This window comes from Lagopus muta, chromosome W, assembly GCF_023343835.1.
Source record: "Lagopus muta isolate bLagMut1 chromosome W, bLagMut1 primary, whole genome shotgun sequence".
In the NCBI taxonomy this organism is placed as follows: Eukaryota; Metazoa; Chordata; class Aves; order Galliformes; family Phasianidae; genus Lagopus; species Lagopus muta.
Window position 1 is genome coordinate 2,808,216 of NC_064471.1, and position 25,817 is coordinate 2,834,032.

Consider the following 25,817-nt stretch of genomic DNA (forward strand, 5'->3'; position numbering starts at 1 on the left):
CTTTTTAGCAAGCACCAGTGATGAACCCACTCGTTATCCTGGGGGTGCTGGGTAAAGGATTTAAAGCAATGGTGTTACTCACAACCTACTGGCCAATAATCCATCTCACACTTTTGTGTTGTGGAATTGCATTCATATATAACTACCTAAGGGCACTGATGGAGACACCTATGTTTTACCTACTTGCAATGTGGTATGATTTGAATTTTGACATCTACATCCCAGAAGGAATGGGTAATTTCACAAACAACTACATCCCAAATGGAATAGCTAATTTTACTGTCATGGTTCTATGTTTTTTGTTTTTGTTTTGTTTTTTGTTTTTGGGTTTCAGTATTCCACATCAAAACATCATGTAGTGTACGGGGCATTGAAGTGTCACTGCCCCAATCCCAGCTACCTATCCCTGTACATTACAGCAGTCACGGGATCTGGCCCTTCCGGGTGGGGGGGGGCGCTCTCTTGCTGCCTGGCAGTGGGTGCTGGAGGGTGCTTTCCTAGCCGTTCCAAGCTTTTCAGGTTTGAATCGGTCCCGGGAACTCTCTCTCTCTCTCATCTTGTCTGATTTATTAATCTCAATTGCAATTAAATCGTATCTATTGTGTTATCTTGTATTCCAATATTATAGTAAAATAAGTTTTCCTCCATAGATTGTTGCCGCTGTTCTTTTCCTCCCTTCCTTCCTTCCCATTTTGTGGGACTGGGGTGGGGGGGGGGAGAGGGCAGAGGCCTGTCGCCCCTGTCACGGACATAGATTGATCTGGTCAAATCCGTGACAGATTTTTGGCGCCCAACGTGGGGCCCGAACTGCTTTTTAGCTTTTTGAACGAATCTCTTTTTCTCTCTGCTCTTAGAGAGCTTCGTTAGGGAGCATTATCAGTAGTTCAGGTTTCTGTGCTGGAAAACCTGACCTTGAAAGATTAGGCGTACTGCCAGTGTTCTGGGATATTTGTAAACTTTGAGCACTACTTAGTCTGGGTAGTGCCTTTTTTCTTTTTTTTTTTTCTCTCTCCTCTTGTTAGCTTCAATTCATTAACCCTTTTTTAGCAAGCACCAGCGATGAACCCACTCGTTATCGTGGGGGTGCTGGGTAAAGGATTAAAAGCAATGGTGTTAGTCACAACCTACTGGCCAATAATCCAGCTCATAATTATGTGTTGTGGAATTGCAACCATATATAGGTACCTAATGACACTGATGGAGACACCTATGTTTTACCTAGTTGCAATGTGGTATGATTTGAACTTTGACATCTACATCCCAGAAGGAATGGCTAATTTCTCAAACAGCTACATCCCAGAAGGAATGGCTAATTTCACAAACAACTACATCCCAAATGGAATAGCTAATTTTACAAACAACACGATGTTCAGACCAGTCTCCGGGTTTTCTTCTCGGTTTGTCAAACGTTTTTTGAATCCTGAATTAATAGTCATGTTGGTGTGCGTGTCATCAATTCTCCTGAATGTATTCCAATTCATTTGTAATAAGGGAAAGGAGTCTCTTCCGAAACTAGAGAATGATGATTGGCAGGGAATATGGAGAGGTTTAGGAAAGGTTTTAGAAGCATGGGGACCCGCAGTGTCATGGGATTTTACTCTTGAACACCTGTGGGATCCTGAGAAACTAAGCCAGTATTTGAGTCAGGGACTATGCGGCTTACATAAATCTAAGGAGGTACAACTTATTTGGGGTTTGGCTTGTGCTTACCGTGCCCTATATAATACCATTCTGGAGAGAGAGAGTTTCCGAGCTGAGGTTCAAGCCAAAGGGGAAAATCCCCAAGTCAAATCTAATCAATCACAGGAGACACCAGTAACAATACCAGTTGCTCCTGTGGAGGGCAAGAAATGGAAACGAGTGTCTTCGCGTCTTGAACGAAAAAGAGAAGAAGAGGAGGAGGAGGAGGAAGATCCAGGCGAGGGGCCCTCCTCAAAACCACCACCATCGCGAAAGGCAAAAGCGAAAACTAAGAGACATGCAGAAGAGAGTGATGAAGAGGAAGTCTCTATTACTACTCGCCGGCCTCTAAAGATGACTGAAATCCAAGGTTCAAGAAAGGAGTTCACACGGCGCCTGAATGAAAGTATTGTTTCCTGGTTGGTTCGCTGCTGGGACAGTGGGGCCCATAGCTTGTCTCTGGATGGTAATGAAGCTCGCCAACTAGGTGCCATTGCCAGAGATCCAGCTATTGATAGAGGAATTAGTCGGTGTTCGGATGAGGCTGCCTCCCTCTGGGAACGAGTGTTAACAGCTGTGAAGGAAAAGTATCCCTTCAAAAATAGCTTGAAGATTGCAATGAAAAAATGGGATACAGTTGAAAAGGGTATCCAGTATTTGAGGGAAATAGGCGTGGTGGAAATGTTGTATGACCCTGACTTTGTTCCTAACCACCCACAACAAAACCGCGACCCTGAAAGAGTGAGGACAACGCCTGAGATATGGCAGAAAATTGTGACAACAGCGCCGGACAAATATGCCGCTACACTAACGTCAGCGTGTGACAGATACCAGGAACAGCAGAGAACACCCTTAATTTATGAATTAATTGTTACGCTCCAAAACTACGAACAATTGCTGTCTCCAATTCATTCTGCCGTTGCTGCAATATCAAGAATGACGGAGCAAGTGTCTCAACTGATTAACCGTGACAAACCTGTAGCAGTATCAGAGACGCTGGATGAAGATCAGGATAATCAAATGAGTCTAGCGAAGGAGGTGAAGGAGATGAAGGAGATAATCCGAGCCCACCTAACTAAAGACGATAAACCTTCCTTCTTACGTGCACGATCAAAAATCTCAGCTGTTAGAGGCAGACGCTCTCCGGCTCAAGTAAGGAATAATACACCGCGAATTACCTTATGGTATTACCTACGTGACCATGGAGAAGACATGGGGAAGTGGCACGGTCAACCTACTCCTGTACTACGAGCCCGGGTGAAAGAATTACAAGGCAGATCTACCACCAGTGCAGTTGCTCCAGTTATCACAGGTAATGAATAGAGGGGCCCTGCCCTCAGTCAGGGGGGGGAAAGGGATAATAGAGTATATTGGACTGTGTGGATTCGATGGCCTGGCACATCAGAACCACTGAAATATAAGGCCCTGGTGGACACTGGTGCACAGTGCACTCTGATGCCCTCGAGTCATGAAGGGACAGAATCAATCCATATTTCTGGAGTGACCGGGGGCTCTCAAGAATTGACTGTGTTGGAGGCCGAGATAAGCCTCACTGGTAAGGACTGGCAAAAACATCCTATTGTGACGGGCCCAGGGGCTCCATGTATACTAGGTATTGATTATCTCAGAAGGGGGCATTTCAAGGATCCTAAGGGGTATCGATGGGCCTTTGGAATAGCTGCTGTGGACACAGACAACACTAAGCAGCTGTCTGTTTTGCCTGGCCTGTCAGAAGATCCATCTGTTGTGGGGCTGCTGCGAGTAAAAGAGCAACAGGTACCAATTGCTACAAAATTGGTGCACAGGCGTCAGTACCGCACCAACAGGGATTCTTTGCTCCCCATTCATAAGTTAATTCGTCAACTAGAGAGCCAGGGAGTGATCAGCAAAACTCACTCGCCTTTTAACAGCCCCATATGGCCAGTGCGTAAAGCCAGTGGAGAATGGAGGCTGACGGTGGACTACCGTGGCCTGAATGAAGTCACACCCCCACTGAGTGCTGCTGTGCCGGACATGTTAGAACTCCAGTATGAACTGGAGTCAAAAGCGGCCAAATGGTATGCCACCATTGACATTGCTAATGCCTTCTTTTCCATCCCTTTGGCCAAAGAATGTAAGCCACAGTTTGCTTTCACATGGAGGGGCATTCAGTATACCTGGAACCGTTTGCCCCAGGGGTGGAAACACAGCCCAACCATTTGCCATGGGTTGATTCAAACTGTATTGGAACAGGGCAGTGCTCCTGAGCACCTGCAGTACATTGATGACATCATTGTGTGGGGCGATACAGCACAAGAAGTCTTCACAAAAGGAGAGAGGATGATCCAAATTCTTCTGAGTGCTGGTTTTGCTATTAAGCGAAGCAAAGTGAAAGGACCTGCCCAGGAGATTCAGTTCCTAGGTATAAAGTGGCAAGATGGCCGTCGTCACATTCCGACAGACGTGATCGACAAAATCACTGCTATGTCTCCACCCACTAGCAAAAGAGAGACACAATCTTTTCTGGGTGCAGTGGGCTTTTGGAGAATGCATGTTCCAAACTACAGCCTCATTGTAAGCCCCCTTTATTATGTGACGCGAATGAGAAATGAGTTTACATGGGGCCCTGAGCAGCAGCAGGCTTTTGAACAGATTAAACAGGAGATAGCCCGTGCCGTCGCCCTAGGACCAGTACGAACGGGGCAGGGTATAAAGAACATCCTCTACACTGCTGCTGGAGAGAACGGTCCCACTTGGAGTTTGTGGCAAAGAGCCTCAGGAGAGACACGAGGCCGACCCCTGGGATTCTGGAGTCGGGCATACAGAGGGTCTGAAGAGCACTACACTCCAACTGAGAAGGAGATCTTAGCCGCTTATGAAGGGGTTCGGGCTGCTTCCGAAGTAGTCGGTACTGAAACACAGCTCCTTCTGGCACCTCGACTGCCAGTGCTGAACTGGATGTTTAAAGGAAAGGTTCCCTCCACCCATCATGCTACTGATGCCACTTGGAGTAAGTGGATTGCACTGATTACACAACGAGCACGGATGGGGAACCTTAGCCGTCCAGGAATCCTAGAAGTCATCATGGACTGGCCTGAAGGTAAAAAGTTTGGAACACCACCAGCAGAAGAAGTATCACGTGCTAAAGAGGCCCCACCATACAATGAACTACCAGAGAATGAAAAGAAATATGCCCTGTTCACAGATGGATCGTGTCGTATTGTGGGAAAGCATCGCAGATGGAAATCTGCTGTGTGGAGCCCCACACGACAAGTTGCAGAGGCCACTGAAGGGAAAGGCGAATCGAGCCAATTTGCAGAGGTAAAGGATGTCCAACTGGCCTTAGATGTCGCTGAACGGGAGAGGTGGCCAATGCTCTATCTTTACACTGACTCGTGGATGGTAGCGAATGCCTTATGGGGGTGGTTACAGCAGTGGGAGCAAAATAACTGGCAAAGAAAGGGTAAACCTATTTGGGCTGCTGAACTGTGGAAAGACATTGCTGCCCGAACAAAGAATATGGTTGTGAAGGTGCGCCATGTAGATGCTCATGTGCCCAAGAGTCGGGCTACTGAAGAACAGCAAAATAACCATCAGGTAGACCGAGCTGCCAGAATTGAGGTGGCTCAAATAGACCTGGACTGGCAGAACAAGGGTGAATTATTTCTGGCTCGGTGGGCCCATGAGACCTCAGGTCATCAAGGGAGAGATGCAACATACAAATGGGCTAGAGACCGAGGGGTGGACTTAACTATGGATGCCATTGCACAGGTTATTCATAACTGTGAAACATGTGCCATCATCAAACAAGCCAAGAGGATGAAACCTCTGTGGGAGGAAGGGCGATGGCAAAAGTACAAATATGGGGAGGCATGGCAGGTTGATTATATCACCTTGCCACGATCTCGCAATGGTAAGCATTATGTGCTTACTATGGTGGAGGCAACCACTGGGTGGCTTGAAACATATGCAGTACCCCATGCTACCGCCCGAAACACCATACTGGGTCTCGAGAAACAAGTCCTGTGGCGACATGGCACCCCAGAAAGGATTGAGTCAGATAATGGGACTCATTTCAAAAATTCTCTTATAAATACTTGGGCCAAAGATCATGGCATCGAGTGGATTTACCATATTCCCTATCATGCACCAGCCTCTGGTAAAATTGAACGATACAATGGATTGTTAAAAACGATGCTAAAAGCACTGGGTGGCGGAACATTTAAGCACTGGGAGAAGCATTTGGCAGAAGCCACCTGGTTAGTCAATACCAGAGGATCTATTAATCGTGATGGTCCTAATCAATCCAGTTCCCTACATACCGTAGAGGGAGATAAAGTCCCTGTTGTACATGTAAAGAACATGTTAGGAAAGGCAGTTTGGGTTCTTCCAGCTTCTGGAAAGGGCAAACCTCTCCGTGGTACAGTTTTTGCCCAGGGACCAGGATCCACTTGGTGGGTAATGCAGAAGAATGGGGATGTCCAGTGTGTACCACAAGGAAACTTGATGCCGGGGGAGTGCAGTTACTAATTCTATGTATATGTATATAGCCATGTGTGCATTTTAATCATTTTTTGTTTGTTTGTATATATGTATATATATTTTAAGCATGATGTAACGATGTAGAATAAGGGGTGGAATGTCATGGTTCTATGTTTTTTGTTTTTGTTTTGTTTTTTGTTTTTGGGTTTCAGTATTCCACATCAAAACATCATGTAGTGTACGGGGCATTGAAGTGTCACTGCCCCAATCCCAGCTACCTATCCCTGTACATTACAGCAGTCACGGGATCTGGCCCTTCCGGGTGGGGGGGGGCGCTCTCTTGCTGCCTGGCAGTGGGTGCTGGAGGGTGCTTTCCTAGCCGTTCCAAGCTTTTCAGGTTTGAATCGGTCCCGGGAACTCTCTCTCTCTCTCATCTTGTCTGATTTATTAATCTCAATTGCAATTAAATCGTATCTATTGTGTTATCTTGTATTCCAATATTATAGTAAAATAAGTTTTCCTCCATAGATTGTTGCCGCTGTTCTTTTCCTCCCTTCCTTCCTTCCCATTTTGTGGGACTGGGGTGGGGGGGGGGAGAGGGCAGAGGCCTGTCGCCCCTGTCACGGACATAGATTGATCTGGTCAAATCCGTGACATTTACAAACAACACGATGTTCAGACCAGTCTCCGGGATTTCTTCTCGGTTTGTCAAACGTTTTACGAATCTTGAATTAATACTCATGTTGTTGTTCGCGTCATCATTTCTCCTGAATGTACTCCAACGCATTCGTAATAAGGAGTCTCCTCCAAAACTAGAGAATGATGACTGGCAGGGGATATGGAGAGGTTTAGGAAAGGTCTTAGAAGCATGGGGACCCGCAGTGTCATGGGATTTTACTCTTGAACACCTGTGGGATCCTGAGAAACTAAGCCAGTATTTGAGTCAGGGACTATGCGGCTTACATAAATCTAAGGAGGTACAACTTATTTGGGGTTTGGCTTGTGCTTACCGTGCCCTATATAATACCATTCGGGAGAGAGAGAGTTTCCGAGCTGAGGTTCAAGCCAAAGGGGAAAATCCCCAAGTCAAATCTAATCAATCACAGGAGACACCAGTAACAATACCAGTTGCTCCTGTGGAGGGCAAGAAATGGAAACAAGTGTCTTCGTATCTTGAATGAAAAAGAGAAGAAGAGGAGGAGGAGGTGGAGGAAGATCCAGGCGAGGGGCCCTCCTCAGAACCACCACCATCGCGAAAGGCAAAAGGGAAAACTAAGAGACATGCAGAAGAGAGAGATGAAGAGAAAGTCTCTATTATTACTCGCTGGCCTCTAAAGATGACTGAAATCCAAGGTTCAAGAAAGGAGTTTACACGGCACCCGAATGAAAGTCTTGTTTCCTGGTTGGTTCGCTGTTTGGACAGTAGGGCCCATAGCTTGTCTCTGGATGGTAATGAAGCTCGCCAACTAGGTGCCATTGCCAGAGATCCAGCTACTGATAGAGGAATTAGTCGATGTTCGGATGAGGCTGCCTCACTCTGGGAACGAGTCGTGAAGGAAAAGTATCCCTTCAAAAATGGCTTGAAGATTGCGATGAAGAAATGGGATACAGTTGAAAAGGGTATCCAGTATTTGAGGGAAATAGGCGTGGTGGAAATGTTGTATGACCCTAACTTTGTTCCTAACCAACCACACCAAAACCGCGACCCTGAAAAAGTGAGGACAACGCCTGAGATATGGCAGAAAATCGTGACAACAGCACCGGACAAATATGCCGCTACACTAACGTCAGCATGTGACAGATACCAGGAAGAACAGAGAACGCCCTTAGTTTATGAATTAATTCTTACGCTCCAAAACTACGAACAATTGATGTCCCCAATTCATGCTGCCGTTGCTGCTATATCAAAAATGACGGAGCAAATGTCTCAACTGATTAACCGTGACAAACCTGTAGCAGTATCAGAGACGCTTGATGAAGATCAGGATAATCAAATGAGTCTAGCGAAGGAGATGAAGGAGATGATGAAATTTTTGCGAGCCCACCTAACTAAAGACAATGAACCTTCCTTCTCACATGCACCATCAAAAATCTCAGCTGTTAGAGGCAAACGCTCTCCGGCTCAAGTAAGGGATAGTACACCGCGAATTGCCTTATGGTATTACCTACGTGACCATGGAGAAGACATGAGGAAGTGGCACGGTCAACCTACTCCTGTACTACGAGCCCGGGTGAAAGAATTACAAAGCAGATCAAACACCAGTGCAGTTGCTCCAGTTACCACAGGTAATGAATAGAGGGGCCCTGCCCTCAGTCAGGGGGGGGAAAGGGATAATAGAGTATATTGGACTGTGTGGATTCGATGGCCTGGCACATCAGAACCACTGAAATATAAGGCACTGGTTGACACTGGTGCACAGTGCACTCTGATGCCCTCGAGTCATGAAGGGACAGAATTAATCCATATTTCTGGAGTGACCGTGGGCTCTTAAGAATTGACTGTGTTGGAGGCTGAGATAAGCCTCAGTGGTAAGGACTGGCAAAAACATCCTATTGTGACAGGCCCAGGGGCTCCATGTATACTAGGTATTGATTATCTCAGAAGGGGGCATTTCAAGGATCCTAAGGGGTATCGATGGGCCTTTGGAATAGCTGCTGTGGACACAGACAACATTAAGCAGTTGTCTGTTTTGCCTGGCCTGTCAGAAGATCCATCTGTTGTGGGGCTGCTGCGAGTAAAAGAGCAACAGGTACTGATTGCCACAAAAACAGTGCACAGGTGGCAGTACCGCACCAACAGGGATTCTTTGCTCCCCATTCATAAGTTGATTCGTCAACTAGAGAGCCAGGGAGTGATCAGCAAAACTCACTCGCCTTTTAACAGCCCCATATGGCCAGTGCGTCAAGCCAGTGGAGAATGGAGGCTGACGGTGGACTACCGTGGCCTGAATGAAGGCACACCCCCACTGAGTGCTGCTGTGCCGGACATGTTAGAACTCCAGTATGAACTGCAGTCAAAAGCAGCCAAATGGTATGCCACCATTGACATTGCTAATGCCTTGTTTTCCATTCCTTTGGCCAAAGAATCTAGGCCACAGTTTGCTTTCACATGGAGGGGCGTTCAGTATACCTGGAACCGTTTGCCCCAGGGGTGGAAACACAGCCCGACCATTTGCCATGGGTTAATCCAAACTGTATTGGAACAGGGCAGTGCTCCTGAGCACCTGCAGTACATTGATGACATCATTGTGTGGGGCGATACAGCAGAAGTTTTTACAAAAGGAGAGCGAATAATCCAAATTCTTCTGAGTGCTGGTTTTGCTATTAAGCGAAGCAAAGTGAAAGGACCTGCCCAGGAAATTCAGATTCAAGGTATAAAGTGGCAAGATGGCTGTCGTCACATCCCGACAGATGTGATCGACAAAATCACTGCTATGTCTCCATCCACTAGCAAAAGAGAGACACAATCTTTTCTGCGTGCAGTGGGCTTTTGGAGAATGCACGTTCCAAACTACAGCCTCATTGTAAGCCCCCTTTATTATGTGACGCGAATGAGAAATGAGTTTACATGGGGCCCTGAGCAGCAGCAGGCTTTTGAACAGATTAAAAAGGAGATAGCCCGTGCCATGGCCCTAGGGCCTGTACGGACGGGACAGGGTATAAAGAACATCCTCTATACTGCTGCTGGAGAGAACGGTCCCACTTGGAGCTTGTGGCAAAGAGCCTCAGGAGAGACCCGAGGCCGACCCCTGGGATTCTGGAGTCGAGCCTACAGGGGGTCGGAAGAGGGCTACACTCCAACTGAGAAGGAGATCTTAGCCACGTATGAGGGGGTTCGGGCTACTTCTGAAGTAGTCGGTACTGACACACAGCTCCTTCTGGCACCTCGACTGCCAGTGCTGAACTGGATGTTTAAAGGAAAGGTTCCCTCCACCCATCATGCAACTGATGCCACTTGGAGCAAGTGGATTGCACTGATTACACAACGAGCACGGATGGGGAACCTCAGCTGTCCAGGAATCCTAGAGGTCATCATGGACTGGCCTGAAGGTAAAAAGTTTGGAACACCACCGGGAGAAGAACTATCACGTGCTAAAGAAGCCCCACCATACGATGAACTACCAGAGAATGAAAAGAAATATGCCCTGTTCACAGATGGATCGTGTCGTATTGTGGGAAAGCATCGCAGATGGAAATCTGCTGTGTGGAGCCCCACACGACAAGTTGCAGAGGCCACTGAAGGGAAAGGAGAATCAAGCCAATTTGCAGAGGTAAAGGCTGTCCAACTGGCCTTAGATGTTACTGAACGGGAGAGGAGGCAATGCTCTATCTCTACACTGACTCATGGATGGTAGCAAATGCCTTATGGGGGTGGTTACAGCAGTGGGAGCAAAATAACTGGCAAAGAAGGGGTAAAACTATTTGGGCTGCTGAACTGTGGAAAGACATTGCTGCCCGAATAACGAATATGGTTGTAAAGGTGCACCATGTAGATGCTCACGTGCCCAAGACTCAGGCTACTGAAGAACAGCAAAACAACCATCAGGTAGACCGAGCTGCCAAAATTGAGGTGGCTCAAATAGACCTGGACTGGTAGAACAAAGGTGAATTATTTCTAGCTCGATGGGCCCATGAGACCTCAGTTCATCAAGGGAGAGATGCTACATACAAATGGGCTAGAGACCGAGGGGTGGACTTAACTATGGATGCCATTGCACAGGTTATTCGTAACTGTGAAACATGTGCCATCATCAAACAAGCCAAGAGGATGAAACCTCTCTGGGAGGAAGGGCGATGGCAAAAGTACAAATATGGGGAGGCATGGCAGATTGATTATATCACCTTGCCACGATCTCACAATGGTAAGCGTTATGTGCTTACTATGGTGGAGGCAACCACTGGGTGGCTCGAAACATATGCAGTACCCCATGCTACCGCCCGAATCACCATACTGGGTCTTGAGAAACAAGTCCTGTGGCGACATGGCACCCCAGAAAGAATTGAGTCAGATAATGGGACTCATTTCAAAAATTCTCTTGTAAATAGTTGGGCCAAAGATCATGGCATTGCATGGATTTACCATATTCCCTATCATGCACAATAGCCTCTGGTAAAATTGAACGATACAATGGATTGTTAAAAACGATGCTAAAAGCACTGGCTGGCGGAACATTTGAGCACTGGGAGAAGCATTTGGCAGAAGCCAACTGGTTAGTCAATACCAGAGAATCTATCAATCGTGATGGTCCTAACCAATCCAGTTCCCTGCATACCGTAGAGGGAGATAAAGTCCTTGTTGTACAGGTAAAGAACATGTTAGGAAAGGCAGTTTGGGTTCTTCCAGCTTCTGGAAAGGGCAAACCTCTCCGTGGTACAGTTTTTGCCCAGGGACCAGGATCCACTTGGTGGGTAATGCAGAAGAATGGGGATGTCCAATGTGTACCACAAGGAAACTTGATGCCGGGGAGTGCAGTCAGTAATTCTATGTGTGTGTGTGTATATATATATATATATATATATATATATATATATATATAGCCATGTGTGAGTAATGCATTTTAATCATTTTTTTTTGTATATATGTATATATATATTTTAAGCATGATGTAACGATGTAGAATAAGCGGTGGAATGTCATGGTTCTATGTTTTTTTTTGTTTTTGTTTTTCGTTTTTGGGTTTCAGTATTCCACATCAAAACATCATGTAGTGTACGGGGCATTCAAGTGTCACTGCCCCAATCCGAGGTACCTATCCCTGTACATTACAGCAGTCACGGGATCTGGCCCTTCCGGGTTGGGGGGGGCGCTCTCTTGCTGCCTTGCAGTGGGTGCTGAAGGGTGCTTTCCTAGCCGTTCCAAGCTTTTCAGGTTTGACTCAGTCCCGGGAACTCTCTCTCTCATCTTGTCTGATTTATTAATCTCAATTTCAATTAAATTATATATATTGTGTTATTTTGTATTCCGATATTATAGTAAAATAAGTTTTCCTCCATAGATTGTTGCCGCTGCTCTTTTCCTCCCTTCCTTCCTTCCCATTTTTGTGGGACTGGGGTGGGGGGGGGAGGGCAGAGGCCTGTCGCCCCTGTCACGGACATAGATTGATCTGGTCAACTCCGTGACAGGTTGTCACAGGGTTATCTAGATCTGTGTGTGTGACAGGGGGACAGTAGGCCCACAGGCCCAAAAAAGGGAGGGGAGGGATGTCAATAGTTCACAGGCCACTTCGGCCCAGTTCTGTGACTAATGGGGCAGGGGACCAACGGATCCACAACCTGGAAAAGTGGAAAGGGTAGGGAGATGGTAGATGGGCCTAAAAACAGAACAGCGCGAATGATCTGAGGAGGAAAGTTAATTTACTATATATGATATTGGAATGGAAGATAACACACTATAATACAACATATAATTGGAACTGAGGCTAATAATTAAAATGAGACTGTCCAAAACTGAAGGCCTTACTCTGAATTGAAGATGAAAACGCTGGGGAGCACACCCACAAACTTCCAGGGAGGGAGGGGGAGAGAGAGTTCCATGACTTACCATGACCTTTATCTTCCCCTGTGTCAACAGTTTATGGGCTGGTTTGTCCCAGTTCTGTGATTAGCAGGGCAGAGGCATTCATGAATCTGCACCTCCAGAAACAGGGAACCCCAAATAATTAAAAACAGCTGCAACAATCTAAGGAGAAACAAATTTACTAAATATGGTATCAGAATGCAAGATAACACACTATAATACAATATAATTAGAAATGAAGGTAATAAATCAAATATAAGGAGAGAGAGTGTCCAAAAGATAGAAAGGCCCCACCATAACACTGAAGTGATGTGCAGCTGGGTTGAGCAGCAGGGAGGAGAGGTGAAAAAAAGGCATGCCAGGTGATCTACAAAAGCTTATATCTCCTCTCTGAACACAAAGTCCTCTGGGATACGTAGTTCTTCTCTTCCAGACAGGTGCCCAGAACTGGAGCATTAACTCTTTAACTCCCAGCACACTACATGATGTTATGATGTGGAATACTGATAACCAAAAATCATAAAACCATGACACGTTCTGAACGCAAAGTCCTCTGGGGTATGTAGTTCTTTTCTGAGTCAGGTATTCAGAAAATTGGAGGTCCATGGAAGTGGGGCATTAACTCTAACTCCCAGTGCTTTACATAATATTATGATGTGGAATACCAATAACAAAAAACCATGACAGTGGTATTTATGATTTTTCTGCTGGTCTCAGTTGTATTTGGAAAAGGTAAGGGAAAGACAAGGAGGTTCTTACGTAGACTAGGTACTTGAAGATTGCCTTCTACTTTCCAGTTTCAAGGGTACTTTTTTTTTTTTTTTTGAAAGAGAGGAAAAATGGATTATTGTTGTATAATCAACAAATACACAGAGTAGTGTGGTTAGGCTGGTATCTACAGATCATATAGCTAGAAAGATTATCACGGTGGAAAGGGATAATCAGAAATAAATGAAAATGCTCATCCATGTCCTGGGCTTACAGAAAAACTCCAAAGGGAGCAATCTCCTGGAAGAGATCCTTCCTCAGTACTAGTCAGCCCTTAATTGGGGTCTAGGAGAGATCGAGCCAGGCTCCACCCCTTCCAGTCACACAGGTGAATTGCCTTCACCTGTGCTCCTGGAGCTAAGTCCTTTCCCCAGGTGCTCAATCAGAGGTTCAGGCCGTGATTCAACAGTTACCATTACAATTATGTTATACCCAAACACTCTCTCAGGCTACATCAAGTGTACTCAACAGAATGATTGTGTCCTCTTCCACTTTCTGTTGAATTGTTTCAAATAAAAGCATCTAAAGAAAAGACATTGACCCTGTACTGCATAAGAAGAGAAGGGAGCAAGAAATAAAGCATTTGACCTATGCTCTTACATAAAATGAACTCTAGAAAGCATCAGCAGGTAATTATAATAGTATTCTGAGTCTTCGATTGAAGAAATATTTTACTTTTAAAGTTCCTTGCATCTTAACACTAGGAATATAGTACCAGAATCTCAGTGATTTATAGTGCCAGATCAGGTGATTAATCTTGTAGAGGTCAGTGGTACTATTTAGTCTTAAGAAACATTACTCGTTCTGAGAACACTTAAAAAAAAATAATTATGTACCCTAGCTGGATAGTATCAGATAATATTTAAAGCACTTAAGAAAGGAGAGACACTGCTTTTACACCACAAAAAAAAGAAAATAAAAGAAAAGCCTAGAGGAAAAGGAAGAAAAAAAAAAAAGACAAGGATGTTAAAATATGACTAACTCACAGATATTACTTTCTTGCATTTACATTTGTAACGCCTTTATTATAGTGTTTAGGTTCTGCTTCTTTTAACAAAATGAAACAGTCTTGCTATCATGAAAGTGTGGTTTAACAAAATTTTGTTATTTTCTGGTTGTTTTTTTCTTCCCTTCTCTCTTTTCTCTGCAATGGAATAACTATTTTAACAGTCAAATTTTGATATAGTCTGAGATGCTCTTATTTGTAGTCTGGTTAGCAGTGATAGCTTGTAATGATTATTTCTAAAAAATTTACTGATCTTTCTAGGTTGTATTTCCTCTTGTTTTGAACCTCAAGATGACATAAACCATTTCAGCCATGCCACAGAATAGCAATTGGACAAGTCACTACAGTGGAAAAGGTGTTACAACAAAGGTGTGATGATAGAAGGACCAGCACAACAAAAAGGTGCTATGATAAAGGAAGGGAAGAAGATTGCTCACCCATATTAGAAAATTCAAGGTTTGCAAGAGAAAACTCCACCAAAAAGAAAATGCCACAAAGAAATCCTTCCTTGCTACCAGTCAGCCCTTAAATGAGGTCTAAGAGGTGGAGCCAGGCTCCACCCCCTTCTAGTCACACAGGTGAATTGCCTTCACCTGTGCTCCCAGGGCTAAGTCCTTTTCCCAGGTGCTCAATCTGTGGGGTGGGTCTCCTGATTTTAGTTATGGGGAAGACCTCAGCCCCTTCCAATGTTCAGATATTGCGCCTGGTCCGAAGGTGCTCTGTCTCTTAGATTAGCCACCAACTGGGCAGCCTGTTGGATGATAGTCTCTAAGGCCACTAAGGGGTTCAGTATGGACACCAGTGTGCCGTACAGGTGGAGAGGAGCTTGTTGTAATGAGGTCCCTCATCCTCGCTGAAAACTTAAACCAAGTCTGGACTCTCAAAGCCATTGTCATATATTGCCTCCTTCATTCCTAGTTCTCTAATATAATTTTGAAGTTCGTCCACTGAGGTCCATAGACCAGTATTTATCGGAACATCACTTTTGTTCGGCCATGTGATTCTACACACTGCCACTGAATTAGAGAATGGTTTTTGTCATTATGTATCACAGTGGCATATAGCCTTTGTCTGAGAGCCAGATGTATGGTAATGGATGCCAGTTTAGAAATTTCGGGCCCATTAAATAACACACTTTCAGCTCCTATGTCCCATAATCTCAACAGCTAGGCTGATATGCACTCTCGTGGTCTTTGCTTAAATCGTTTTAACAGATCCATGAGCTTTGCAGCTGTGTACAGGTGTGCCATTACATGTAATGTGGTATGCGCAGAGGGTCACTCTTCAGGTGCCAACCCAGCTGGTTGGTATTGGATTTTCTTTGTCTTCTGAGTTATTACTGGCCTTATTTCTAGAGGATCTGAGGTTCCCAGATCCTCTAGTTGGCTTTTAGTTTGGCCTTTTTGTTCTTGGGTTCAACTAGAATCCAAGGATCCTACTGATCCAAGTCCTTTTCCCCTTCTAGTGATATGGGTCTTAATTTCAAAGGGGAAGTACTATTTAAAGGTGAGGCAGTGTGCCCTATCAAAGATTTGTTTTCCATTTTTCTAGTACGAGCTTTCAAAAGCTTATTTTTATCTTTTAATTCATCTTCTGAGGAATTATATGCATTAATTGTGAGAAGCAGCAGCCATGCCACAACAGATGCTGTTACTATTCTTTCCTTGGTTGTCAAAAAGCTTCATCCTAATTTATTCAGGAAGTCAGCCATTTTTTTGATGGGGATATAATAATGGGACTATTGTCCTTTATAGGTTCCCATTCTTCAATAATCCAAGCAGCACTTAGCCACAGGCAACCTAAGAATCCCAGGGTTTCCACTGGGAGTTCCTCTTTCGGTGTATTTAGGATCCCAGTGACCATCCAACACATAATTCTTTTAAGGTAATACATCATGAATAAGTACCTGCCTGGCTCACCAAACGTAGCAATTGAACAGATCAATACAATGGGAAAGGCATTACAACAAAGGTGTGATAACAGAAGGACTAGCACAATGGAGAGATACTATAAAGGAAAAGGATTGCTCACCCATATTAGAAGGTTCCAGGTTTGCAGGGGAAAGCCTCAATAACAAAAAATCTCCAGGAAAAAATCCTTCCCCAAGGCTAGCCAGCCCTTCAATGAGGTCTAAGAGAGGTGGAGCCAGGCTCCACCCCTTCCAGTCATACAGGTGAATTGCTCCCTGGGCTGACCAGGTCCTTTCCCTAGGTGCTCAATCAGTGGTTCAGGCTGTGACTCAACAGTTCCCATACATGCAGATACAAGTTGCTGGAGTAAGAGATTACTTTTTGTGAGAGATTGTGTCTGTTTTGCTTTTGGTTCTTCATCGCTGTTTAACTTTAACTTTAGTTTAAATCTATAAAATTTCTCAGAGGAAAGTCCTTTGATAAACAGCTATTGGTGTTTTAAGTATTGCATGTGTTGTGGTTTACCCCAGCAGGCAGGTAAGTACCACAGAGCCATTTGCTCACTTCTCCCCTGTAAGTGGGATGAGGGGGAAAATTGGAAATAAAGTAACTCTCATGAGCTGAGATAAAAGCTATTTAAGGAAGACAGAAAAGGAAAAGAGAAAACTAAATATACATAGCTCACTCCAAAAGTAATGCTTCCTATTTATTACTGCACGAATGACAACACATACAAAGAGTATAATCACACTATTTGATAGGACCAATTCTCAGATACAAAACACTATTTTTCAATGCTCTCTACCTTTAGCCGATTTGCATGGATGAGCTAATTGAGACACTCTTCATTTCATGGTGTGACAGCTGTGCATGGCTTTCTAGAACATTGCTTGTCTTTCACATCACTGTTGCCACTGCTGAAACGCACTACCCACTTCTCACTGTGCTCGCATCCACTGTTTGGTCTCTGTAAATGTTCAGCAAATGTTGATGAATGTGAATGGGTGCCATTTTTTCCACATGGAGGAATTCAGTGACACACCTTTGCTTCATATGCACTTTGTCAACGGTTTACGGGCTAGTTTGGCCCGGTTCTGTGACTAGCAGGGCAGAGGGATACGCGGATCCGTGCCTCTGGAAAAGGGAAACAGGGGACCCCAAAATAATTGAAAACAGCAGCAACGATCTGAGGTGAAACAAACTAATTTACTAAATATAGTATCAGCAAAATATGAGAGAGAGAGAGTATGTCTGAAAGGTGGATAGGCCTCACCACAACGCTGAGGTGAGAAGTGCAGTCCAGTTGAGCCGATGAAGAAAAGCAGACGGAGAAGCGCAGGCAAAGAAGAGCAGGCGAGGAAGAGAACATCAGGTGACCTTGCCAGGAGTTAAATCTCCTCTCCCTGACCGCAAAGTCCCCTGGGGAATGTAGTTCTTCTCTTCTGGGCAGGTACCCAGGACTTGAGCATTAACAGTTAAGCTCCCAGTGCCCCACATGATGTTATGATGTGGAATACTGATAACCAAAAATCATAAAACCATGACACGCATCCATGTCAGACACCATTTTGTCAGACTGCCCCTCTGCTGCCACGTGTTGCATGGCAACAAAATGTAACTGGATATTGGTGGGAAGGTTCAACCTCTACTGCCATACTACCAGCATCTGCCTGTGACATCATGGGCCAACATAATGAAATAGGAGGCATTACTTTTGGAGCAGCCCTCATAAAAATACATAATGTGTTCTACTAACAAAATACAAAAGAGATTTACATATACATTAGTCTTTGATTTAATTATTAGAATACTGGGTGGGGCTGTTCTTCACTTAATGGTTTACGCTGTTAAGCAACTATAGTACTTCTGAAAACAGAATGAAGTTTGGATTCCTTTGTTGATGACCTTTTAGAAATTTCAAGTTAAATTCCATTCAAACTTGAATGCCAGATCAAAGAATCATAGAATATCTTGGGTTGGAAGGGACTTGAAAAATCATCTAGTTCCAACCTCCCTGCTGTGAACAGGCTTGCCACCCACTAGATCAGGCTGCCCGGGAACCCATCCAACCTAGCCTTGAACACCTCCACAGATATGGGGCATCCACTACTTTTCTGGACAGCCTGTTTCAGTGCCTCACCATCCTCACAGTGAAAGATTTCCCCCCCACATCTAATCTAAATCTCTCCCCTTTTTAGTTGAAAACCATTCCTCCCTTGTCTACCTGTGTGAAGAGTTTGTCTTCTTGGTTATCGTAGAATCATAGAATATCCTGAGTTGGTAGGGACTCATAAGGTCATCGAGTCCAACTCCTGTCTCCACCCGGGACCACTCAAAAATCAGACCATATGTCTGAGAGCATTATCCAGATGCTTCTTGAACTCCAGCAAGCTTTGGGCCGTGACCACTTCCCTGGGGAGCCAGTTCAGTGCCCAGCCACCCTCTTGGTGAAGAACCTTTTCCTGATATACAACCTGAACCTCCTTGTATGCTTCTTTTAAGTATTGGAAGGCCACAATGAGGTTTCCCTGGAGCCTTCTCTTCTCCAGGATGAACACTCCCAGCTCCCTCAGCCTTTATTCATAAATGAGATGCTCCAGTCCTCTGAGCATCTTCATGGCCTCTTCTGGACCTGCTCCAACAGCTCTGTCTTGCTTGTGTTGTGGCCCCCATTTTGTATATAGTTGGTCCAAATCGCAACATAAAATGTTGTTGGCAAATACTTCCTTAAAGCTTTTTTTTCCTGTAGTTCTCATGAAAAAAAAAAAAAGGGAAACAAACTGAAGTTATATTTTCTTTAAAGGAATGTGTGCTTAAAAAAGAAGTAGTGTGTATACATACATACAAAAACATGTAAACGTGGAGTTTGATAAAGCTAAGGGTTTGAGTGGGTGAGAAATGCCCTTGCTTTACTCCTCTAAATTATTGTTCCTCCTTTTTTTTGTTAAAAGAATCTGATTAAACTTTGAATTTTCATTCCTGACTTACTTAATCCAGTGCAATCATTTGTATGATATCCATGTTCCTGTACTTATTTAACAGTTGATTTATAGGTGAAGCTAAAGTCATTTCTTAATCATGTTTCTTTAGCCATTGCATAATATCCTGCTATCTTATTTGCAGCCAATCAGATGATGATTCTGGGTCAACATCTGCTTCTGGATCTGGTTCAAGCTCTGGAAGCAGTAGTGATGGAAGTAGCAGTCAGTCAGGTAGCAGTGACTCTGAGTCTGCTTCAGAGTCAGGCAGTCAATCAGAACTGGAGTCTGATGCGTCTAGAGAGAAGAAACAAATTCAAGCTAAACCACCAAAAGTTGATGGATCTGAGGTAAAATGACATAATTAATGCTCTGTGGGGAAAAAACACTGTTTAGAGTAGTTTGAAGAGCAGTCTTCATTTACACAAACAACAAAAATTTAATTAGAATTCTAACAAGGTTGGGTTAGTGAATGTGCACGCTTAGTTCTCAAACACTGTGCTCTTAAATTTTTCTGTTTGTATGTATTTAATTAGCTTTTTTTTCCATGCAGAGGTATCTATTATTGCATGTTTTTTAAGACAAAGTAGCACAATATTGTTACTTCTAAAATTTTATTTGTTTCTCTAATGCCTAGTTTCTTCATATAAAAAACTGACTGTACAGTAATTTCAGGCTTAACATAGAATCATAGAATGGCCTGGGTTGAAAAGGACCACAATGATCATCTAGTTTCAGCTCCCCGCTATGTGCAAGGTTGCCAACCACTAGACCAGGCTGCCCAGAGCCACATCCAGCTTGTCTTTGAATGCCTCCAGGGATGGGGCATCCACAACCACCTTGGGCAACCTGTTCCAGTGCCTCACCACCCTCTGGGTGAAAAACTTCTTCGTAATATCTAACCTAAACCTCCCCTGTCTCAGTTTAAGACCATTCCCCCTTTTCCTACCACTTGCTTATGTACTGTTTATTTTTTGTATGGAGAAAATTTTGCTAAAACTAGAAAGGAAGCGTTGTTTAAAAAATTCTTAAATACAATGGATGAAAATTGCCTGAACTTTCCTGTTTCTCTGTGATATTTGACCTTAATTTGGATGATAGACCATATATATGAAAGGTAATAAAATATTCACTATGGTAAGATTCAAAGACTATTAAGGATTCTCTTCTTTACTCTTAATAAAATTGAAGTCCATCTTTAAAGGACTTCTTTGAGGGACTAGGGTATCTTGTATGAGGAAAGACTGAAAGAGCTGAGACTGATTAGAATGGGAAAGAGACAGGTCGGGGGATCTCATCAATATTTGTAAATACCTGAGGGTGGAGGAGTGCGAAAAGGATGGAACCACACTCTTCTCAGAGGTGCCCAGTGAAAGGACAAGAGGCAATGGGCACATGCGAAAACACAGGAGACTCTGGAACACAAGAATCATAGAATGACATGGGTTGGAAGGGATCTTTAAGATCATCTAGTTCTGATCCCCCCCGCCATGGACAGGAATGCTAACAATTAGATCAGGCTGACCAGGGCCCTGTCCAGCCTGGCCCTGAACGCCTCCAGAGGTGTGGCATCCGCAACCTCTCTGGGCAACCTGTGCCAGTACCTTACCACTCTCTGAGTGAATAATTTCCTCCTAATATCTAATCTAAATCTCCCCTCTTCTAGTTTAAAGTCATTCCCCCTTATCTTATCAGTATCTGCCTGTGTAAAAAGTTGGTCTCTCTCCTGCTTCCAAGCTCCTTTTTAGTTCTGGAAGGCTGCAATGAGGTCTCCCCTGAGCTTTCTCTTCTCCAAATAAACAAGTCCAGCTCCCTCAACCTTTCTTCATGAGAGGTGCTCCAGCCCTCTGAGCATTGTTGTGGCCCTCCTCTGGACTCACTCCAACAACTCAATATTTTTCTTGTGTTGGGGACCCCAGGCTTGGATGCAGTAGTTCAGATGGGGCCTTACAAGGATAGAGTAGAGGGTGCCAATCCACTACCTCACCCTGCTGCTCCCCCCCTCTGTTGATGCAGCCTTGTATACAGTTGGCCTTCTGGGCAGCAAGCACGCACTGCTGGCTCATGTCCAGCTTTTCACCCATCATGACCCCCAAGTCTTTCTCCACAGGGCTGCTCTCAAGGTGTTCTTCTCCCCGTCTGTACACATAACTTGGGATTGCCCCAACCCAAGTGCAACGCCTTGCACTTGGCCTTGTTGAATCTCATTAGATTCTCACGGGCCCTCTTTGAGCCTGTCCAGGTCCCTTTAGATGGCATCCTGTCTTTCTCTTGTCAACTGTACCATTCAGTTCAGTGTCATCAGCAAACTTGCTGAGGATGCACTCAATTCTACTATCTAGGTCATTGATAAAGATGATCTAGATCTGAAGTTCTGTTTGAACATTAAGAAAAACTTTTTTTTCTTTTGTGTTGGTGATTGTCAATGGTTTACGGGCTGATTCGACCTGATTCCATGACTAATGGGGCAGGGGGACCCATGGACCCATGCCCCAGTAAAGGGGGAAGGCGGAAAAGGGGAAAAGGTAGGGAGGTGGGCCTAAAAGCAAAAAAGTGGCAATGATCTGAGGAGGAAAGTTAATTTACAAAATATGATATTGGAATGCAATATAACACAATACAATATAATTGGAATTGAGGCTAATAAATCAAAATGAGAGCGAGAGTGTCCAAAACCGAAGGCCTTACTCTAATGCTGAAGGTGAGATGGCTAGGGAGCATACAACCACAGTGACAAGCAGTAAAAAAAAGGGACAGTCTCATGACTTGTGAGCAGTTTTATCTTTCCCTCTGAATGGGAAATGGAAACTGAACAGTAAAAGTATTCTGGGAAATGTTTTTCTTCTCTTCTGAGACAGTTTTACCTGGAACTATTGACAGTCCACGGAACTGGAGCATTAACTCTTTAACTCCCAGTGCACTACATGATGTTATGATGTGGAATACCAGTAACAAAAAATCATAAAACCATGAGTGATTGAGTGCTGGAACAGGTTTTCCCATGAAGGTTGTAGTCTCCTTCCATGGAGATCTTCAGAAGCCACCTGGACTTTGCCTGCACCCTCTGCTTCCCTGAAGTGCCTGCATACCAATGCATACAGCATGGGAAATAAAAGGAAGAACTAGAGATATGTGTGCAGTCACAGGGCCACGATCTCATTGCAATCACAAAGAAATGGGACAGCTCACATGACTGGAATGCTGTTATGGATGGCTATGTCCTCTTTAGGAAAGACATGCTGGTGAGGCAGTGGAGTTGCTATTGTGAGAGCAACTAGAATGTATTGAGCTCCACTTGGAGGGGAATGATGAACAAGTGGAGAGCTTGTGGATAAGAATTAAGGGGCAGACTAATATAGGTGACACTGTTGTGGATGTGTACTACAGGCCACCTGATCAGGAGGAGGAAGTGGATGAGGCCTTCTACAAACAGCTGGAAGAAGCCTTGCGATCCCCAGCACTGGTTTTCATGGGGGACTTGTAACCATCCTGATATTTTGTTGGATAAGCAACACAGCCAGGCACACAAGGTCAAGGCAGTTTCTGCAATGCATTAATGATAACTTTCTCACAGAGGCGGTGGAGAGCCAACAAGGAGGGATGTGCTGCTCGACCTTTTTTTTTACTAACAAGGAAGAGCTGGTCAGAGATGTGATGGTTGGTGGAAGCTTGGGATGCGGTGATCACAAGATGGTGGAGTTCAAGATCTTGTGTGGAAGAAGCAAAGCAATAAGGAGAATTGCTACCCTGGACTTCAGGAGAGCCAACTTTGACTTCTTCAAAGACCTATTTGGAGGTATCCCATGGGCTAGTGTTAGAAGGTAAGGGGGCCAATGAGAGCTGGTTGGCGCTTAAACACCACTTCTTCCAAGCTCAAGATTGGTGCATCCCTAAGATTAAGAAATTGGGGAAAGGTGGCAAGAGGCCTTTGTGGATGAGCAAGGAACTCAAGGGCAAATTGAAAGGAGAGAAGATCCATGAAATGTGGAAAAAGGGCCTGTCCACCTGGAAAGAATATAGGAATGTTGTCAGCGCCTGTAAGACACAGTAAGGAAGGCTAAGCCCCTCTTGGAATTAAACTTTGCAAAGTTTTGTTTTTGTTTTTGTTTGCAAGATCTATTTCAGTATGTCAGTGGTAAAAGGAAGACTAGGGAAAATGTGGGTCTGTTACTAAATGAAGTAACATTGAAGCCTTGGTAACAGAGATACTGCATGCCTTCTTTGCTTCGGTCTTTAATGCTAAGACTAGCACTCAGGAATCTAAGACCCTGGAGGTAAGAGAGAGAGTCTGCGTAAAGGAAGACTTTCCATTGGTTGAGGTGGATCTAGTCGGAAAGCATCTAGCCAAAATCAACACACACAAATCTGTTGAACTCAATGGGATGGACCCATGTGTGCTGAGAGAAACAGCTGTCAGAGGTGATTGCTGAACCACTGAACAACTATCATCTTTGAAAGGTCCTGGCAAACGGGAGCGGTGCCTGAAGACTAGAGGATAGCCGATGTCACTCTAGTCTTCAAAAAGAGCAAGAAGAAGGATACAGGAAACTACAGGCCAGTCAGCCTCACCTTCATCCCTGGAAAGGTGATGGAACAACTTGTTCTGGATGCCATCTCCAAGCAATTGGAAGAAAAGGTGGTTATCAGGGGTAGTCAACATGGATTCACCAAGGGAAAATCATGCTTGACCAACCTGGTAGCCTTCTATGATGTCATCTCTGTCTGGGTAGATGGGTGAGCAGTAGATGTTGTGTACCTTGACTTCAGCAAGGCGTTTGATGCCATCTCCCACATCCTTGTAGGTAAGCTTAGGAAGTGTGGGATAGATGAGTGGATGGTGAGGTGGATTGAGAACTGGATGGACTGACAGAGCTCAGAGGGTGGTCATCAGCAGTGTAGAGTCGGGTTGAAGGCTGTAATTAGCCCCCTACCCAGGGGTTGGTGCTGGGTCCAATCTTAACATCTTTATCAAGGACCTGGATGAAGGGAGGGAAGAGTCCATCTTCAGCATGTTTGCTGATGATAAAAAGGTGGGAGGATTGGCTGACACACCTGAAGTCTGTGCTACCATTCAACATGACCTTGACAGGCTGAGAGTTGGGCAGGTAGGAACCTGGTGAGGTTTAACAAGGGCAAGTGTAGAGTCCTGCACCTGGGGAAGAATAACCACTTACATCGTTACAGGTAAGAGGATGACTGTCTGGAGAGGAGCTCTTTGGAGAAGGATCTAGGGGTCCTGATGGACAACAGGTTTGCCATAAGCCAGCACTGTGCCCTTGTGGCCAAGAAGGCCAATGGTATCCTGGGGTACATTAAAAAGAGCATGGCCAGCAGGTCGAGGGAGGTTATCTTCCCCCTCTACTCTGCCCTGGTAAAGCCACATTTAGCCTACTGTGTTCAGTTCTGGACTCCCCAGTTCAAAAAAGACCGGAGTCTCCTAGAAGGAGTTCAGTGGAGGGCAACAAAGATGATTAAGGACCTGGAGCATCTCCCATATGAGGAGGGGCTGGGTAACTTGGGTCTGTTCAGCCTGGGGAAAAGACAACTGAAAGGGGATCTGATAAGTGTTTATAAGTATCTAAAGGGAGATGGGAGGCAAATGAATGAGGCCAGGCTCTTCTCAGTGGTAGTGATAGGACAAGGAGTAATGGTCTAAAACTTGAACATAGGAAGTTCCATACTAACGTGCAAACGAACTTCTTTACAGCAAGGGTTATGGAGCAGTGGAACAGGTTGCCCAGAGAAATTGTGGAGTCTCCTTCTATGGAGATATTCATGACCCTTCTGGATGCCTACCTGTGCGACCTATTTTAGGGTACCTGCTTTAGCAGGGAAGTTGGACTTGATGATCTCCTGAGGTCCTTTCCAACCCCTGTGATTGTGTGATTCTGTAACATGGTCCTGGGCAGCTTGCTCTGGGTGCCCCTGCTTGAGCAGTGAGGCTGGACCAGATGACCTCCACAGGTCCCTTCCCACAACTATTTTGTGATTCTGTGATTTTAATAGCGATTCCGTTCATGTTAAAAAATGTAAGTATGTGGTATTCTTTTAAGTTTCAATCTGTTTAAATGACTCTCATTTCTGAATTCAATTTTGACAGTCCAGTCCAATTATACTTTCTTTACAGAGATTAGTAGCGCTCAAGAAGCAACAACAGCAAATGACAGCTTCATCAGGCAGTGGTTCTGAAAAGGTGAATAATGTTTAAGTTAATTTATTTAAATCTAAACATAAATGTCCAATTTTCCCATATGTTAGAATTAAGTTTTGTAGAGCCATGTTACATTCTCTTAAGTGTGTATATATGAAATGACTTTTATAGACTAAAACCAGACATGTTGAAATGACTGATGTGCATAGAAGGATCCATAGAAAAAAAAATCTTTATTTGCATGTTTTCAGGTGACTCGTGATAAAATTATAGCAGTCTAGATTGGTATTTTTAATGGAGGTAACCCACTGTTATCACTGCTGAAACGCACCACCCACTACCTCAC

At 44.5% G+C, this 25,817-nt stretch overlaps 2 protein-coding genes across 7 annotated transcripts in view; both read left to right on the forward strand.

The window, feature by feature from the left end:
* LOC125686403 (uncharacterized) overlaps positions 1 to 8,084 on the forward strand; it is a 292,860-nt gene extending 284,776 nt beyond the window's left edge. For 2 of the 3 annotated variants that reach the window (XM_048930339.1, XM_048930340.1), the window contains exon 2: positions 2,168 to 8,084. In XM_048930339.1, the coding sequence (XP_048786296.1) occupies positions 3,136 to 6,189 (3,054 nt within the window). In that variant the 5' untranslated portion in view covers positions 2,168 to 3,135 and the 3' untranslated portion in view covers positions 6,190 to 8,084. Of the gene's footprint in view, positions 1 to 519 lie in introns of all 3 variants that reach the window. The other variant, XM_048930338.1, reaches the window with a different exon arrangement.
* LOC125686397 (chromodomain-helicase-DNA-binding protein 1-like) overlaps positions 1 to 25,817 on the forward strand; it is a 192,325-nt gene that overhangs the window by 24,524 nt on the left and 141,984 nt on the right. For 2 of the 4 annotated variants that reach the window (XM_048930325.1, XM_048930320.1), the window contains exons 3-4: positions 19,466 to 19,670; positions 25,448 to 25,513. In XM_048930325.1, the coding sequence (XP_048786282.1) occupies positions 19,466 to 19,670; positions 25,448 to 25,513 (271 nt within the window). The remainder of the gene's footprint in view (positions 1 to 19,465; positions 19,671 to 25,447; positions 25,514 to 25,817) is intronic. The other 2 variants (XM_048930321.1, XM_048930322.1) reach the window with 2 other exon arrangements.